We start from the raw sequence: 17,055 nt of genomic DNA on the forward strand, positions 1-17,055 counted from the left end.
TGAAGGTGCATAATGGGCTTTGCAGGTGTGGTTCCCTTGTGCACGCAGAATAAGTCTTAATTCAACCACTGAAAACCCACCCCCTTTTCAGTACATTTAACTTAAGCCATCCCTTTAAATGCGTTGTGCCTTTAAATATAATTTTAATGAACAGACTAGAATACATGAGAGAACGGAACGGAATTCTGAAAATAGTGATCAATGAAAGAATGCCATCTACCAACTGGTAGATTTAAAATACCAGTTGGTAGATGGCACTGCGCCTTAGACCACTGTGCGAGAGGTGTCACTACAGTCCCTGGTTTGAATCCAGGCTGCATCACATCAGGCCGTGATTGGGTAGGCAGTCATTGTAAAATAAATATTCCTTCTTAACTGAATTGCCAGGTGGAATATATATATATATATTTTTTTTAAACGTAATTTTGGAAGGTGGAAAAAAAGTGTACAATAAGGGTTGAACAATGGTCCTATAAATCTACTCTAATTCTCAGTAATTATGGAACTGTTATCTCGTACGTCGTGAACCGTGCGCCAGGCTCCAGGTTTTAACCTGCTAAGTGTGGTCTGAGTTCCATAATGATTCTAACAAATTATTACACAACGTCAACCTAATATAATCCACTAATGCCAGCAACCCTATAGGAATCCTTTCTGAATCACTGTCAGGATAATAGACATTGATAAAGGAGACTACCTAAACCAGTAACGGTAAATAAAAGATTTGATTGGTTCAGAAAAATGTCTGTTATTTATCTTTATACAGCATAAGATTAGTTAATCGATCAATGTACATGCAACGATACAGATCTTGAAAACAAATCCAGAAAAATCTACCTGCAGATGATAATTCTGGGAAATACACTCTTGTAAAAAAAAAGGTGGTATCTCGAACCTAAAAGGGTTCTTTGGCTGTCCCCATAGGAGAACACCTTTTGGTTCCAGGAAGAACCGTTTTGGGATCCATGTAGAACCCTTTCCACAAGAGGCTTGTGGAACCCAAAAGGGTGTTACTTGGAACCAAAAAGGTTCTCCCATGGGGACAGCCAAATAACTCCTTTGGTGCGGGATATGGAGGTGGATTCTATGGCTCGTTACCAGAGCCACAGGCCTAGCCACAGGCCTAGCCGCAGGTAGCTAGCCTAGCCGCTACCTGAGCCATAGGTCTCCAGTGGAGAAGCTAACCTAGCCGCTACCTGAGCCATAGGCCTCCAGTGGAGAAGCTAACCTAGCCGCTACCAGAGCCACAGGCCTCCAGTGGAGAAGCTAACCTAGCCGCTACCACAGCCACAGGCCTCCAGTGGAGAAGCTAACCTAGCCACTACCTGAGCCATAGGTCTCCAGTGGAGAAGCTAACCTAGCCGCTACCAGAGCCATAGGCCTCCAGTGGAGAAGCTAGCCTAGCCGCTACCTGAGCCATAGGCCTCCAGTGGAGAAGCCAGGCTAGCCGCTACCAGAGCCATAGGTCTCCAGTGGAGAAGCTAGCCTAGCCGCTACCAGAGCCATAGGCCTCCAGTGGAGAAGCTAGTCTAGCCACTACCAGAGCCACAGGCCTTCAGTGGAGAAGCTAGCCTAGCGTCTACCAGAGCCACAGGCCTCCAGTGGAGAAGCTAGTCTAGCCACTACCAGAGCCACAGGCCTCCAGTAGAGAAGCTAGGCTATCCGCTACCAGAGCCATAGGTCTCCAGTGGAGACGCTAGTATCGCCGCTACCAGAGCCATAGGCCTCCAGTAGAGAAGCTAACCTAGCCGCTACCAGAGCCATAGGCCTCCAGTAGAGAAGCTAACCTAGCCGCTACCAGAGCCATAGGCCTCCATTGGAGACGCTAACCTCTAACCAGTAACCGCTAATCTCCTGGTCCGTGCAGGCAGGATGAGGTATTAGCTCCTTGTTAGCAGATGAAGATAGGATTAAGATCAGAGGGGTTTAGCAGCAAACAACCTGCTTTTCATTGTGTGATCACATCTCTCCAGGGAACGACCAGCAAGAGAAAAAACAACGTATTCTCATTGTTCAATCCCATCGTTCCAGGGAAGGACCACGAAGCAAACAACCTGGGTTTCATTGTGTGATCACATCGCTCAAAGGGAAGGAGACCACAAAGGAAGGATCAGCATCATCACCATGAGAGCTTTCCAGAGCGGTATTCTACTCCTCGTCTCCCTACTCTTTCTCATTAACGACAGTAAGGACTATTTTGGTTCTCTGGTTCTGGCTTTAATACTGGACAATTTGGGATAATGTATTCAATCTTGATCTCTATATCTCTCTTGTCTCCACTTTCTCCTCTTACTTTTTGCTTTAAAAAAAATCTTATATCCATCCAGCTTTTCTTTTTCATTCTTAATCCATCCTCTTTTATTCATGCCATTTCACTCTTCCTCCTTTCTCAACCATATTGTTCCCTTGTTTCCTCTTCCTCCTTTCTCAACCATATTGTTCCCTTGTTTCCTCTTTCTCTTCCTCCTTTCTCAAAGTTATTGTTCCCCTTGTTTCCTCTTCCTCTTCCTCAAAGTTATTGTTCCCTTGTTTCCTCTTCCTCTTCCTCAAAGTTATTGTTCCCTTGTTTCCTCTTCCTCTTCCTCCTTTCTCAACCTTATTGTTCCCTTGTTTCCTCTTCCTCTTCCTCCTTTCTCAACCATATTGTTCCCTTGTTTCCTCTTCCTCTTTTCTCAACCATATTGTTCCCTTGTTTCCTCTTCCTCCTTTCTCAACCTTATTGTTCCCTTGTTTCCTCTTCCTCTTCCTCCTTTCTCAACCATATTGTTCCCTTGTTTCCTCTTCCTCCTTTCTCAACCATATTGTTCCCTTGTTTCCTCTTCCTCTTCCTCCTTTCTCAAAGTTATTGTTCCCTTGTTTCCTCTTCCTCTTCCTCCTTTCTCAACCATATTGTTCCCTTGCTTCCTCTTCCTCCTTTCTCAACCTTATTGTTCCCTTGCTTCCTCTTCCTCCTTTCTCAACCATATTGTTCCCTTGTTTCCTCTTCCTCCTTTCTCAACCTTATTGTTCCCTTGTTTCTTCTTCCTCCTTTCTCAACCATATTGTTCCCTTGCTTCCTCTTCCTCCTTTCTCAACCATATTGTTCCCTTGTTTCCTCTTCCTCCTTTCTCAACCTTATTGTTCCCTTGTTTCTTGTTCCTTTCTCAACCATATTGTTCCCTTCTTCTCTTCCTCCTTTCTCAACCATATTGTTCCCTTGCTTCCTCTTCCTCCTTTCTCAACCATATTTTCCCTTGTTTCTTCTTCCTCCTTTCTCAACCATATTGTTCCCTTGTTTCCTCTTCCTCCTTTCTCAACCATATTGTTCCCTTGTTTCCTCTTCCTCTTCCTCCTTTCTCAAAGTTATTGTTCCCTTGTTTCCTCTTCCTCTTCCTCCTTTCTCAACCTTATTGTTCCCTTGTTTCCTCTTCCTCCTTTCTCAACCTTATTGTTCCCTTGTTTCCTCTTCCTCCTTTCTCAACCTTATTGTTCCCTTGTTTCTTCTTCCTCCTTTCTCAACCATATTGTTCCCTTGTTTCTTCTTCCTCCTTTCTCAACCATATTGTTCCCTTGTTTCCTCTTCCTCCTTTCTCAACCTTATTGTTCCCTTGTTTCCTCTTCCCCCTTTCTCAACGTTTTTGTTCCCTTGTTTCCTCTTCCTCCTTTCTCAACCATATTGTTCCCTTGTTTCCTCTTCCTCCTTTCTCAACGTTTTTGTTCCCTTGTTTCCTCTTCCTCCTTTCTCAACCTTATTGTTCCCTTGTTTCCTCTTCTGTCTTCTGTTTCTTCTCCTTTCTTCTTGACCCTTCTTCTTCTTCCAGACTGTATCTCTCGCTCCTGGCCCTCTCTCTTGCATAACCTCTTCCAACTTCCAGAAACTGTTGCTTCTGACTTGTTCTCTTGTCTTTTACCCCTTTCCAGCCTGATCTATTCCACCACTGTTGTCCTTTTCACACCCTTTTAATTCATCTTCATACTCTTCTAGCACCTCGCTACTGTACTAATTGGGATTGAGGTAATGGACTAATTGGGATTAAGGTAATGTACTAATTGGGATTGAGGTAATGTACTAATTGGGATTGAGGTAATGGACTAATTGGGATTGAGGTAATGGAATAATTGGGATTGAGGTAATGGACTAATTGGGATTGAGGTAATGGACTAATTGGGATTGAGGTAATGTACTAATTGGGATTGAGGTAATGGACTAATTGGGATTGAGGTAATGGACTAATTAGGATGCGAATATGTATGTGTGACAAACACTGTACCATTGTTTAAGGTTTAATCGTTGTTCTGTGCAATGGCAGTTAAGTATACAAGGTCAGAAACACAGACTGAGTGGACAAAATATTAAGAACGCCTGCTCTTTCCATGACACACAGACTGAGTGGACAAAACATTAAGAACGCCTGCTCTTTCCATGACACACAGACTGAGTGGACAAAACATTAAGAACACCCCCTCTTTCCATGATACACAGACTGGGTGGACAAAACATTAAGAACACCTGCTCTTTCCATGACACACAGACTGACCAGGTGAATCCAGGTGAAAGATATAATCCCTTATTGATGTCACCTGTTAAATCCACTTCAATCAGTGTAGATAAAGGGGAGGAGTCAGGTTAAAGATAAAGGGGAGGAGACCGGTTAAATAAGGACTTTTAAGTCTTGAGACAATTGAGACATGGATTGTGTATGTTTGTCATTCAGAGGGTGAATGGGCAAGGCAAAAGGTGGCTTTGAACGGAGTATGGTGGTAGGTGCCAGTCACAGCAGTTTGAGTGAGACAAGAACTGCAACGCTGCTGGGTTTTTCTCGCTCAACAGTTTCCTGTGTTTATTAAGAATGGCCCACCACCCAAAGGACATCCAGCCAACTTGACACAACTGCGGGGAAGCATTGGAGTCAGTATGGGCCAACATTCCTGTAGAACTCTGTCAACATTTTGTAGAGTCCATGCCACGACAAATTGAGGCTCTTCTGAGGCCAAAAATGTAGGGTGGGTGCAACTCAATATTAGGAAGGTGTTTTGAAGCAGACAGACTACTGGGCTGGGGTTCAGTAACTATAGGTCGGACTCCTGTAGTCTACTCCGAGAAACAAGGCGCTGAGGCCCCACACGTCTGGGTGGTGTGTGATGCTCCTCTGTTCTTATATAACTGCGCAAAGCCTCACTGATCTGGTAAGCTACATTGGCTAGTTACGTTACATTGGCTAGTTACGTTACATTGGCTAGTTACGCTACATTGGCTAGTTACGTTACATTGGCTAGTTACGTTACGCTACATTGGCTAGTTACGCTACATTGGCTAGTTATGCTACATTGGCTAGTTACGCTACATTGGCTAGTTACGTTACATTGGCTAGTTACGCTACATTGGCTAGTTACGCTACATTGGCTAGTTACGCTACATTGGCTAGTTACGCTACATTGGCTACTTAAGCTACATTGGCTAGTTACGCTACATTGGCTAGTTACGTTACATTGGCTAGTTACGTTACATTGGCTAGTTACGTTACGTTGGCAGTTACGCTACATTGGCTAGTTACGCTACATTGGCTAGTTACGTTACATTGGCTAGTTACGCTACATTGGCTAGTTAAGCTACATTGGCTAGTTACGCTACATTGGCTAGTTACGTGACATTGACTAGTTACGTTACATTGGCTAGTTACGCTACATTGGCTAGTTACGTGACATTGACTAGTTACGTTACATTGGCTAGTTACGTTACGTTGGCAGTTACGCTACGTTGGCGAGTTACGTTACATTGGCTAGTTACGCTACATTGGCTAGTTACGTTACGCTGGCTAGTTACATTGGCTAGTTACGTGACATTGGCTAGTTACGTTACATTGGCTAGTTACGTGACGTTGGCAGTTACGCTACGTTGGCGAGTTACGTTACATTGGCTAGTTACTCTACAATGGCTAGTTACGTTACATTGGCTAGTTACGCTACATTGGCTAGTTACATTACATTGGCTAGTTACGTTACATTGGCTAGTTACGTTACATTGGCTAGTTAGTTACATTGGCTAGCTACATTGGCTAGTTACAGTTTACATTGGCTAGTTACGTTACATTGGCTAGTTACGCTGGCATTGGCTAGTTACGTTACATTGGCTAGTTACGTTACATTGGCAGTTTACATTGGCTAGTTAGTTACATTGGCTAGTTACGTTACATTGGCTAGTTACGTTACATTGGCTAGTTAGTTACAGTTACATTGGCTAGTTACGTTACATTGGCTAGTTACGCTACATTGGCTAGTTACGCTACATTGGCTAGTTACATTACATTGGCTAGTTACGCTACATTGGCTAGTTACGCTACATTGGCTAGTTACGCTACATTGGCTAGTTACGCTACATTGGCTAGTTACATTACATTGGCTAGTTACGTTACATTGGCTAGTTACGCTACATTGGCTAGTTACGCTACATTGGCTAGTTACATTACATTGGCTAGTTACGCTACATTGGCTAGTTACATTACATTGGCTAGTTACGCTACATTGGCTAGTTATGCTACATTGACTAGTTACGTTACATTGGCTAGTTACGTTACATTGGCTTGTTACGTTACATTGGCTAGTTACGTTACATTGGCTAGTTACGTTACATTGGCTAGTTACGCTACATTGGCTAGTTACGTTACGCTGGCTAGTTACATTAGCTAGTTACGTTACATTGGCTAGTTGCGTTACATTGGCTAGTTACGTTACATTGGCTAGTTACGTTACATTGGCTAGTTACGTTACGCTGGCTAGTTACGTTGGCTAGTTACGTGACATTGGCTAGTTACGTTACATTGGCTAGTTACGTTACATTGGCTAGTTACGCTACATTGGCTAGTTACGTTACGCTGGCTTGTTACATTGGCTAGTTACGTTACATTAGCTAGTTACGTTACATTGGCTAGTTACGTTACGCTGGCTAGTTACGTTGGCTAGTTATGTTGGCTAGTTACGCTACATTGGCTAGTTACGTTACATTGGCTAGTTACATTACATTGGATAGTTACGTTACATTGGCTAGTTACGCTACATTGGCTAGTTACGTTACGCTGGCGAGTTACGTTGGCTAGTTACGTTTGTCTAGTTACGCTACATCGGCTAGTTACATTGGCTAGTTACGTTACATTAGCTAGTTACGTTACATTGGCTAGTTACGTTAAGCTGGCTAGTTATGTTGGCTAGTTACGTTGGCTAGTTACGCTACATTGGCTAGTTATGTTACATTGGCTAGTTACGTTACATTGGCTAGTTACGCTACATTGGCTAGTTACGTGACGCTGGCTAGTTACGTTACATTGGCTAGTTACGCTACATTGGCTTGTTACGTTACATTGGCTAGTTACGTTACATTGGCTAGTTACGTTACATTGGCTAGTTACGTTACATTGGCTAGTTACGCTACATTGGCTAGTTACGTGACATTGGCTAGTTACGTTACATTGGCTAGTTACGTTACATTGGCTAGTTACGCTACATTGGCTAGTTACGTTACATTAGCTAGTTACGTTACATTAGCTAGTTACGCTACATTGGCTAGTTACGCTACATTCCTGACGTCTGGTGTCGTTCTGTATTAAAGAATGAAACGATACAGAGTTAAGTCTGACGTTTACTTTGAATCAAATCTCTGATTACAACGTAAATACAACGATGATATCACCTTTCTGACAGTAACATGATAAGCCAGACAGTCAGCATTGATACACGTCACAACATGTATCATCAACTTAAAACAGGGAGTTTACTCCTCTGCTGGTTGGACAGCTGACATGGTGTTATGTCTTTACCCTTGTCTGTAACAGGGGTGGTCCAGTCTCTACTGTCTGTAACAGGGGTGGTCCAGTCTCTACTGTCTGTAACAGGGGTGGTCCAGTCTCTACTGTACTGTCTGTAACAGGGGTGGTCCAGTCTCTACTGTCTGTAACAGGGGTGGTCCAGTCTCTACTGTACTGTCTGTAACAGGGATGGTCCAGTCTCTACTGTCTGTAACAGGGGTGGTCCAGTCTCTACTGTACTGTCTGTAACAGGGGTGGTCCAGTCTCTACTGTACTGTCTGTAACAGGGGTGGTCCAGTCTCTACTGTCTGTAACAGGGGTGGTCCAGTCTCTACTGTTTGTAACAGGGGTGGTCCAGTCTCTACTGTCTGTAACAGGGGTGGTCCAGTCTCTACAGTCTGTAAAAGGGGTGGTCCAGTCTCTACTGTACTGTCTAACAGGGGTGGTCCAGTCTCTACTGTCCAGTCTCTACTGTCTGTAACAGGGGTGTCCACTGTCTGTAACAGGGGTGGTCCAGTCTCTACTGTCTGTAACAGGGGTGGTCCAGTCTCTACTGTCTGTAACAGGGGTGGTCCAGTCTCTACTGTCTGTAACAGGGGTGGTCCAGTCTCTACTGTCTGTAACAGGGGTGGTCCAGTCTCTACTGTCTGTAACAGGGGTGGTCCAGTCTCTACTGTCTGTAACAAGGGTGGTCCAGTCTCTACTGTCTGTACTACTGTCTGTAACAGGGGTGGTCCAGTCTCTACTGTCTGTAACAGGGGTGGTCCAGTCTCTACTGTCTGTAACAGGGGTGGTCCAGTCTCTACTGTCTGTAACAAGGGTGGTCCAGTCTCTACTGTCTGTAACAGGGGTGGTCCAGTCTCTACTGTACTGTCTGTAACAGGGGTGGTCCAGTCTCTACTGTCTGTAACAGGGGTGGTCCAGTCTCTACTGTACTGTCTAACAGGGGTGGTCCAGTCTCTACTGTACTGTCTGTAACAGGGGTGGTCCAGTCTCTACTGTACTGTCTGTAACAGGGGTGGTCCAGTCTCTACTGTCTTTAACAGGGGTGGTCCAGTCTCTACTGTACTGTCTGTAACAGGGGTGGTCCAGTCTCTACTGTCTGTAACAGGGGTGGTCCAGTCTCTACTGTCTGTAACAGGGGTGTTCCAGTCTCTACTGTACTGTCTGTAACAGGGGTGGTCCAGTCTCTACTGTACTGTCTGTAACAGGGGTGGTCCAGTCTCTACTGTCTGTAACAGGGGTGGTCCAGTCTCTACTGTCTGTAACAGGGGTGGTCCAGTCTCTACTGTACTGTCTAACAGGGGTGGTCCAGTCTCTACTGTACTGTCTGTAACAGGGGTGATCCAGTCTCTACTGTACTGTCTGTAACAGGGGTGGTCCAGTCTCTACTGTCTGTAACAGGGGTGGTCCAGTCTCTACTGTACTGTCTGTAACAGGGGTGGTCCAGTCTCTACTGTCTGTAACAGGGGTGGTCCAGTCTCTACTGTCTGTAACAGGGGTGGTCCAGTCTCTACTGTCTGTAACAGGGGTGGTCCAGTCTCTAATCTACTGTCTGTAACAGGGGTGGTCCAGTCTCTACTGTCTGTAACAGGGGTGGTCCAGTCTCTACTGTCTGTAACAGGGGTGGTCCAGTCTCTACTGTCTGTAACAGGGGTGGTCCAGTCTCTACTGTCTGTAACAAGGGTGGTCCAGTCTCTACTGTCTGTAACAGGGGTGGTCCAGTCTCTACTGTACTGTCTGTAACAGGGGTGGTCCAGTCTCTACTGTCTGTAACAGGGGTGGTCCAGTCTCTACTGTACTGTCTAACAGGGGTGGTCCAGTCTCTACTGTACTGTCTGTAACAGGGGTGGTCCAGTCTCTACTGTACTGTCTGTAACAGGGGTGGTCCAGTCTCTACTGTCTTTAACAGGGGTGGTCCAGTCTCTACTGTACTGTCTGTAACAGGGGTGGTCCAGTCTCTACTGTCTGTAACAGGGGTGGTCCAGTCTCTACTGTCTGTAACAGGGGTGGTCCAGTCTCTACTGTCTGTAACAGGGGTGTTCCAGTCTCTACTGTACTGTCTGTAACAGGGGTGGTCCAGTCTCTACTGTACTGTCTGTAACAGGGTGGTCCAGTCTCTACTGTCTGTAACAGGGGTGGTCCAGTCTCTACTGTCTGTAACAGGGGTGGTCCAGTCTCTACTGTACTGTCTAACAGGGGTGGTCCAGTCTCTACTGTACTGTCTGTAACAGGGGTGATCCAGTCTCTACTGTACTGTCTGTAACAGGGGTGGTCCAGTCTCTACTGTCTGTAACAGGGGTGGTCCAGTCTCTACTGTACTGTCTGTAACAGGGGTGGTCCAGTCTCTACTGTCTGTAACAGGGGTGGTCCAGTCTCTACTGTCTGTAACAGGGGTGTTCCAGTCTCTACTGTACTGTCTGTAACAGGGGTGGTCCAGTCTCTACTGTACTGTCTGTAACAGGGGTGGTCCAGTCTCTACTGTCTGTAACAGGTGTGGTCCAGTCTCTACTGTCTGTAACAGGGGTGGTCCAGTCTCTAATGTCTGTAACAGGGGTGGTCCAGTCTCTACTGTCTGTAACAGACGTGGTCCAGTCTCTACTGTCTGTAACAGGTGTGGTCCAGTCTCTACTGTACTGTCTGTAACAGGGGTGGTCCAGTCTCTAATGTCTGTAACAGGGGTGGTCCAGTCTCTACTGTCTGTAACAGACGTGGTCCAGTCTCTACTGTCTGTAACAGGTGTGGTCCAGTCTCTACTGTACTGTCTGTAACAGGGGTGGTCCAGTCTCTAATCTACTGTCTGACAGGGGTGGTCCAGTCTCTAATCTACTGTCTGTAACAGGGGTGATACTGTTGTTGTCTTCAGATTACTGTTAGATGCCTCACTCTGACCTGGTAGAGTCATCAGTGGCTGTTTTCTGTACCTGCACGCTGCTTAGTTAACGTCTCAGCAGTCAAAACGAGTTGCAGCGATGTTATTACGACATATTTGTGACGTCATGGTCAGGTTGAATGCTGCTTTGTAAGCCGATGTTTTGGAAATACGTTTTATTCGGTTTCGGATGGATGTGATGGCCTTATAAGAACGGAGCGTATGGCTGCATTGTAACGCTTGTCTTCGTCCTCCTCAGACGAGGAGTAAGACATGTCAGACCAATGCGCAGCGTGGTAGGTTGTCCATATTGTATTTAATACGATTACTCAACACTTGAACAAAAACAATAAAAAACGACAAAAAACGAACCGTCCTGAACGATGAAGCAGAACAGAACATAGAACCGAAAAATAATCACACACAACTCAAAGGTGAAACCAGGCTGCCTAAGTAGGGTTCTCAATCAGGGACAACCAGGCTGCCTAAATATGGTTCTCAAACAGGGACAACCAGGCTACCTAAGTATGGTTCTCAGTCAGGGACAACCAGGCTACCTAAGTATGGTTCTCAATCAGGGACAACCAGGCTGCCTAAATATGGTTCTCAAACAGGGACAACCAGGCTACCTAAGTATGGTTCTCAGTCAGGGACAACCAGGCTGCCTAAGTATGGTTCTCAATCAGGGACAACCAGGCTACCTAAGTATGGTTCTCAATCATGGACAACCAGGCTGCCTAAGTATGATTCTCAATCAGGGACAACCAGGCTGCCTAAGTAGGGTTCTCAAACAGGGACAACCAGGCTGCCTAAGTATGGTTCTCAATCAGGGACAACCAGGCTGCCTAAATATGGTTCTCAAACAGGGACAACCAGGCTACCTAAGTATGGTTCTCAGTCAGGGACAACCAGGCTGCCTAAGTATGGTTCTCAATCAGGGACAACCAGGCTGCCTAAGTATGGTTCTCAATCAGGGACAACCAGGCTGCCTAAGTATGGTTCTCAATCAGGGACAACCAGGCTACCTAAGTATGGTTCTCAATCAGGGACAACCAGGCTGCCTATGTATGGTTCTCAATCAGGGACAACCAGGCTGCCTAAATATGGTTCTCAAACAGGGACAACCAGGCTACCTAAGTATGGTTCTCAGTCAGGGACAACCAGGCTGCCTAAGTATGGTTCTCAATCAGGGACAACCAGGCTGCCTAAGTATGGTTCTCAATCAGGGACAACCAGGCTGCCTAAGTATGGTTCTCAATCAGGGACAACCAGGCTACCTAAGTATGGTTCTCAATCAGGGACAACCAGGCTGCCTATGTATGGTTCTCAATCAGGGACAACCAGGCTGCCTAAGTATGGTTCTCAATCATGGACAACCAGGCTGCCTAAGTATGATTCTCAATCAGGGACAACCAGGCTGCCTAAGTAGGGTTCTCAAACAGGGACAACCAGGCTGCCTAAGTATGGTTCTCAGTCAGGGACAACCAGGCTACCTAAGTATGGTTCTCAGTCAGGGACAACCAGGCTACCTAAGTATGGTTCTCAATCATGGACAACCAGGCTGCCTAAGTATGATTCTCAATCAGGGACAACCAGGCTGCCTAAGTAGGGTTCTCAAACAGGGACAACCAGGCTGCCTAAGTATGGTTCTCAGTCAGGGACAACCAGGCTACCTAAGTATGGTTCTCAGTCAGGGACAACCAGGCTACCTAAATATGGTTCTCAAACAGGGACAACGGTTGACAGCTGCCTCTGATTGAGAACCATACCAGGCCAAACACAGAAATCCCAAATTATAGAAAAAAGAACATAGACTGCCCACCCCAACTCACGCCCTGACTAAAACAAAGACAAATCAAAGGAACTAAGGTCAGAACGTGACATGCAGGTAAAGGATTCTGTATTGGGTTGTCTATACTGGGTATGTTGTCTTTGTGTTCTCTATGCTTGGCGCATGTATCACAACTCATTGCAGAGAATTGTGAGAAGTGAGTGTACTGCATATACTGTGTACTGTGGGCATTTAGTTTTATGTCTGTGTTTTTTAACAACAGTACTGTAACATGTCTCCTCAGGCCAGTGTAGAATCCACCGTTACTCATGTAGTCCTCTCTCTGTCTCTCTCTCTCCTCCTCTCTCTCTCTTTCATATCTCTCTTTCATATCTCTCTTTCATATCTCTATCTCCTCAGGCCAGTGTTGAATCCACCGTTAATCGTGTAGTCCTCTCTCTGTCTCTCTCTCTCTCATCCCCTCTCTCTCTCTCTCTCTTCTCTCTCTTTCTCTCTCATATCGCTCTCATCTCTCTCTCTCCCTGCCTCTTTCTAATGCTTTCATTCTCGTCCTCTCTCTTCCTCTCCTAATGTTCTCTGTCTTCCTCTCTTTGTCCAGGTGAAGCCCTACAATGCTATACCTGCATGGGTTCTAGTGATGAAGACTGCAATCGTCAGGGCTCAAAAACCTGTCCAAGCTACTCTGACGCCTGCGCTGTAGTACGAGGACACGGAAGTGAGTTAAACAGTGAGTGTGTCATCTACAACTCTGGTACCCTGCAAACCATGACCCATTTATGTAGTTTACATGGGTCAAATGTAATGGGTTCATACACTGTATGTTACTTGAGTAAGTGTGTGTGTTTGCACATGCTTGTGTCCTGAGTGTGTCTGAGGACATGACAGACTGTTCAGTCTGGACCCCCAGCCCAGACACAGCAGGGAGTTGGGGGAAGTCCCAGCGGGGACATGAAGAGATAACAGAGACTTACATTCAGGGTCTTAATTAGGATGATTACATGTTTGTTGATGTCGTTGCAACATTTTGGTATCCGTCCCGAAATGACCAGTTCCCTCAGAAATCCAGGTTGAATGATCCCTGGAAGTAGGAAAGAATGAGCAGGAAATGCTGTACGAGAAACTGGATCTCTGGAAAACTTGGGAATTTGGGGAAAGTTTTATGAATTTTTTCAAACCTAGTTCAGAAATGATGAAATCAAACATGGTCCAGATCTGTCCATATAGTTGCTTGTGAAAGTTTCCACCCCCTTAGCATTTTTTCCTATTTTGTTTCCTTCCAACCTGGAATTAAAATATAGTTTTTTGGGAGGGGGTTTGTATCATTTGATTTACACAACACTTTGAAGATGCAACATCTTTTCTATTTTATTCAAAAAAATTTTTATTGTGAAATAAGACAAAAAAACCACAGAACTTGAACTATCTACTTTGTAGAGCCACCTTTTGCAGCAATTACAGCTGCACGTCTCTTGGGGTTTGTGTCTATAAACTTGCCACATCTAGCCACTTGGATTTTTGCCCATTCTTCAGGACAAAACTGCTCCAGCTCCTTCAAGTTGGATGGGTTCCGCTGGTGTACAGCAGTCTTTAAGTTATACCACAGATTCTCAATTGGATTGAGTTCTGGGCTTTGACTAGGTCATTCCAAGACATTTAAATGTTTCTCCTTAAACCACCCAAGTGTTGCTTTATCAGTATTCTTAGGGTCCTTGTCCTGCTGGAAGGTGAACCTCCGTCCCAGTCTTAAATCTCTGGAAGACAAACATGTTTCCCTCAAGAATTTTAGCACCATCCATCATTCCTTCAATTCTGACCAGTTTCCCAAGTCAATGCCAATGACAGCATTATGCTGCCACCACCTAAAAAGCTCAATTTAGTCTCATCTGACCAGTACCTTCTTCCATATGTTTGGGGAGTCTCCCACATGCCTTTTGGCGAACACCAAACTGCTTATTTTTGTCTTTAAGCAATGTCTTTTCTCTGGCCACTCTTCCGTAAAGCCCAGCTCTGTGGAGTGTGCAGCTTATAGTGGTCATATGGACAGATACTCCAAGGTCTCTTTGTTGCCTCTCTGATTAATGCCCTCCTTGCCTGGTCCGTGAGTTTTGGTATCGGCCCTCTCTTGGCAGGTTTGTTGTGGTGCCATATTCTTTCATTTTTTGAATCATGGATTTAATGGTGCTTTGTGGGATTTTCAAAGATTCTGATATTTAAAAAAAAAACTCAACCCTGATCTGTACTTCTCCACAACTTTGTCCCTGACCTGTTTGGAGAACTCCTTGCTTGGTGGTGCCCCTTGCTTAATGCTAAATGGCATATATTATTAATGGTTTTGCAGACTCCTGGCCTTTCAGAACAGGTGTATATATACTGAGATCATGTCACAGATCATGTGACACTTAGACTGCACACAGGTGGACATTATTTAACTAATTATGTGACTCCTGAAGGTAATTGGTTGCACCAGATCTTATTTAGGGGCTCCATAGCAAAGGGGATGAATAGACTTTTCTGTTTTTTTTCTTTCATTTCACTTCTGGCCAGCAGCTAATGGGGATCCCTAATAAATACAAATGCAAATACCTGCAGGCATCATGTCAAATGTTACCCTGTCTATTAACAAAGGCATTTCAATGATTCTCTCTCTTCTCCCTCTGCACTCTCTCGCCCCTGCTCCCTCTCCATTTATACTTTGTCTCGCTCTCGCTCTCTCTCTCTTTTTCTCTGTCAATATCTCTCCTTCTCTCTCTTTCTCTGTATCTCTTTCTCTTTTTGTCTCTCTCTCTGTTTCTCTCTTTCTTTTTCTCTCTCTCTCTCTTTCTTTTTCTCTTTCTCTCTCTTTCCTCTGTCTCAATTCTCTCTCTCTCTCAGGCGGAGTGATGAAGTCCTGCTCCTACAAGTCTTTCTGTAGCCAGGCCAACAGTCAGGGTTACCGGTCACCAGGGGTCAGAGTTCACTGCTGTTTCTCGGATGACTGCAACGTGACAGGAAACGTATCCAAGCTGGAAGGAAGTCTCAGCTACCTGTTGCTCCTCCTTCCCCTGCTCCTCCTCTGGATCTAAAACTAAACATATAACCCAACAGCCATCTACCCCACCTACCTCCCTACCCTACTCTCAAACTAAACCCAGCACAAACCAACAGCCATGCCATCTACCCCACCTACCTCCCTACCCTACTCTCAAACTAAACCCAGCACAAACCAACAGCCATGCCAACTACCCCACCTACCTCCCTACCCTACTCTCAAACTAAACCCAGCACAAACCAACAGCCATGCCAACTACCCCACCTACCTCCCTACCCTACTCTAAAACTAAACCCAGCACAAACCAACAGCCATGCCAACTACCCCACCTACCTCCCTATCCTACTCTCAAACTAAACCCAGCACAAACCAACAGCCATGCCAACTACCCCACCTACCTCCCTACCCTACTCTCAAACTAAACCCAGCACAAACCAACAGCCATGCCAACTACCCCACCTACCTCCCTACCCTACTCTCAAACTAAACCCAGCACAAACCAACAGCCATGCCAACTACCCCACCTACCTCCCTACCCTACTCTCAAACTAAACCCAGCACAAACCAACAGCCATGCCATCTACCCCACCTACCTCCCTACCCTACTCTCAAACTAAACCCAGCACAAACCAAGAGCCATGCCATCTACCCCACCTACCTCCATACCCTACTCTCAAACTAAACCCAGCACAAACCAACAGCCATGCCAACTACCCCACCTACCTCCCTACCCTACTCTCAAACTAAACCCAGCACAAACCAACAGCCATGCCAACTACCCCACCTACTTCCCTACCCTACTCTCAAACTAAACCCAGCACAAACTAACAGCCATGCCAACTACCCCACCTACCTCCCTACCCTACTCTCAAACTAAACCCAGCACAAACCAACAGCCATGCCAACTACCCCACCTACCTCCCTACCCTACTCTCAAACTAAACCCAGCACAAACTAACAGCCATGCCAACAGCCATTCCAACCCAAACCAACCTAACCTACAACGAACCCAACCCAACCCAACCTAACCTACAACGAACCCAACCCAAACCAAACTAACCTACAATGAACCCAACCCAAACCAACCTAACCTACAACGAACCCAACCCAAACCAAACTAACCTACAACGAACCCAACCCAAACCAACCTAACCTACAACGAACCCAACCCAAACCAACCTAACCTACAACGAACCCAACCCAAACCAAACTAACCTACAACGAACCCAACCCAAATCAACCTAACCTACAACGAACCCAACCCAAACCAAACTAACCTACAATGAACCCAACCCAAACCAACCTAACCTACAACGAACCCAACCCAAACCAAACTAACCTACAACGAACCCAACCCAAACCAACCTAACCAAAACCCAGTCATGCCAACTAACTACCCATATCTACTGTACCCGCCACTCCCAATCTAAGTACGGTCAACTATGTAATCTAACCCCTCGCCATCCAACGTTCCCAGCCCTATAGGATACCCACATGCTTCAGCAACACCTTCTCTAGCCTCCACCTACAGGCCTTCATCCTTCTCTAGCCTCCACCTACAGGCCTTCATCCTTCTCTAGCCTCC

General features: G+C 45.6%; 1 protein-coding gene across 2 annotated transcripts; it reads left to right on the forward strand.

Annotated features, from left to right (window-relative positions):
* Positions 1-1,964: 1,964 nt before the first annotated feature.
* ly6pge (lymphocyte antigen 6 family member pge) lies at positions 1,965-16,559 on the forward strand. 2 transcript variants are annotated; one of them, XM_046367828.1, is made up of 3 exons: positions 1,965-2,185; positions 13,041-13,169; positions 15,314-16,559. In XM_046367828.1, exons 1-3 carry the CDS (start codon positions 2,125-2,127, stop codon positions 15,502-15,504), a joined length of 381 nt encoding a protein of 126 aa, XP_046223784.1. In that variant the 5' UTR covers positions 1,965-2,124; the 3' UTR covers positions 15,505-16,559. The 2 variants fall into 2 exon arrangements, with proteins under 2 accessions (XP_046223784.1, XP_046223785.1); XM_046367829.1 differs by having other exon boundaries at positions 13,041-13,157.
* The last annotated feature ends 496 nt before the right edge of the window (positions 16,560-17,055 follow it).

Source organism: Oncorhynchus gorbuscha, linkage group LG11, assembly GCF_021184085.1.
Source record: "Oncorhynchus gorbuscha isolate QuinsamMale2020 ecotype Even-year linkage group LG11, OgorEven_v1.0, whole genome shotgun sequence".
Classification (NCBI taxonomy): Eukaryota; Metazoa; Chordata; class Actinopteri; order Salmoniformes; family Salmonidae; genus Oncorhynchus; species Oncorhynchus gorbuscha.

Excerpts from the sequence above, each read along its gene's own strand:
- ly6pge (XM_046367828.1), top strand. The coding sequence starts at position 2,125 with ATGAGAGCTTTCCAGAGCGGTATTCTACTCCTCGTCTCCCTACTCTTT. Across the intron at positions 2,186-13,040 it reads ACTCTTTCTCATTAACGACA|GTGAAGCCCTACAATGCTAT; the intron begins GTAAGGACTATT and ends CTCTTTGTCCAG. Across the intron at positions 13,170-15,313 it reads ACACGGAAGTGAGTTAAACA|GCGGAGTGATGAAGTCCTGC; the intron begins GTGAGTGTGTCA and ends TCTCTCTCTCAG.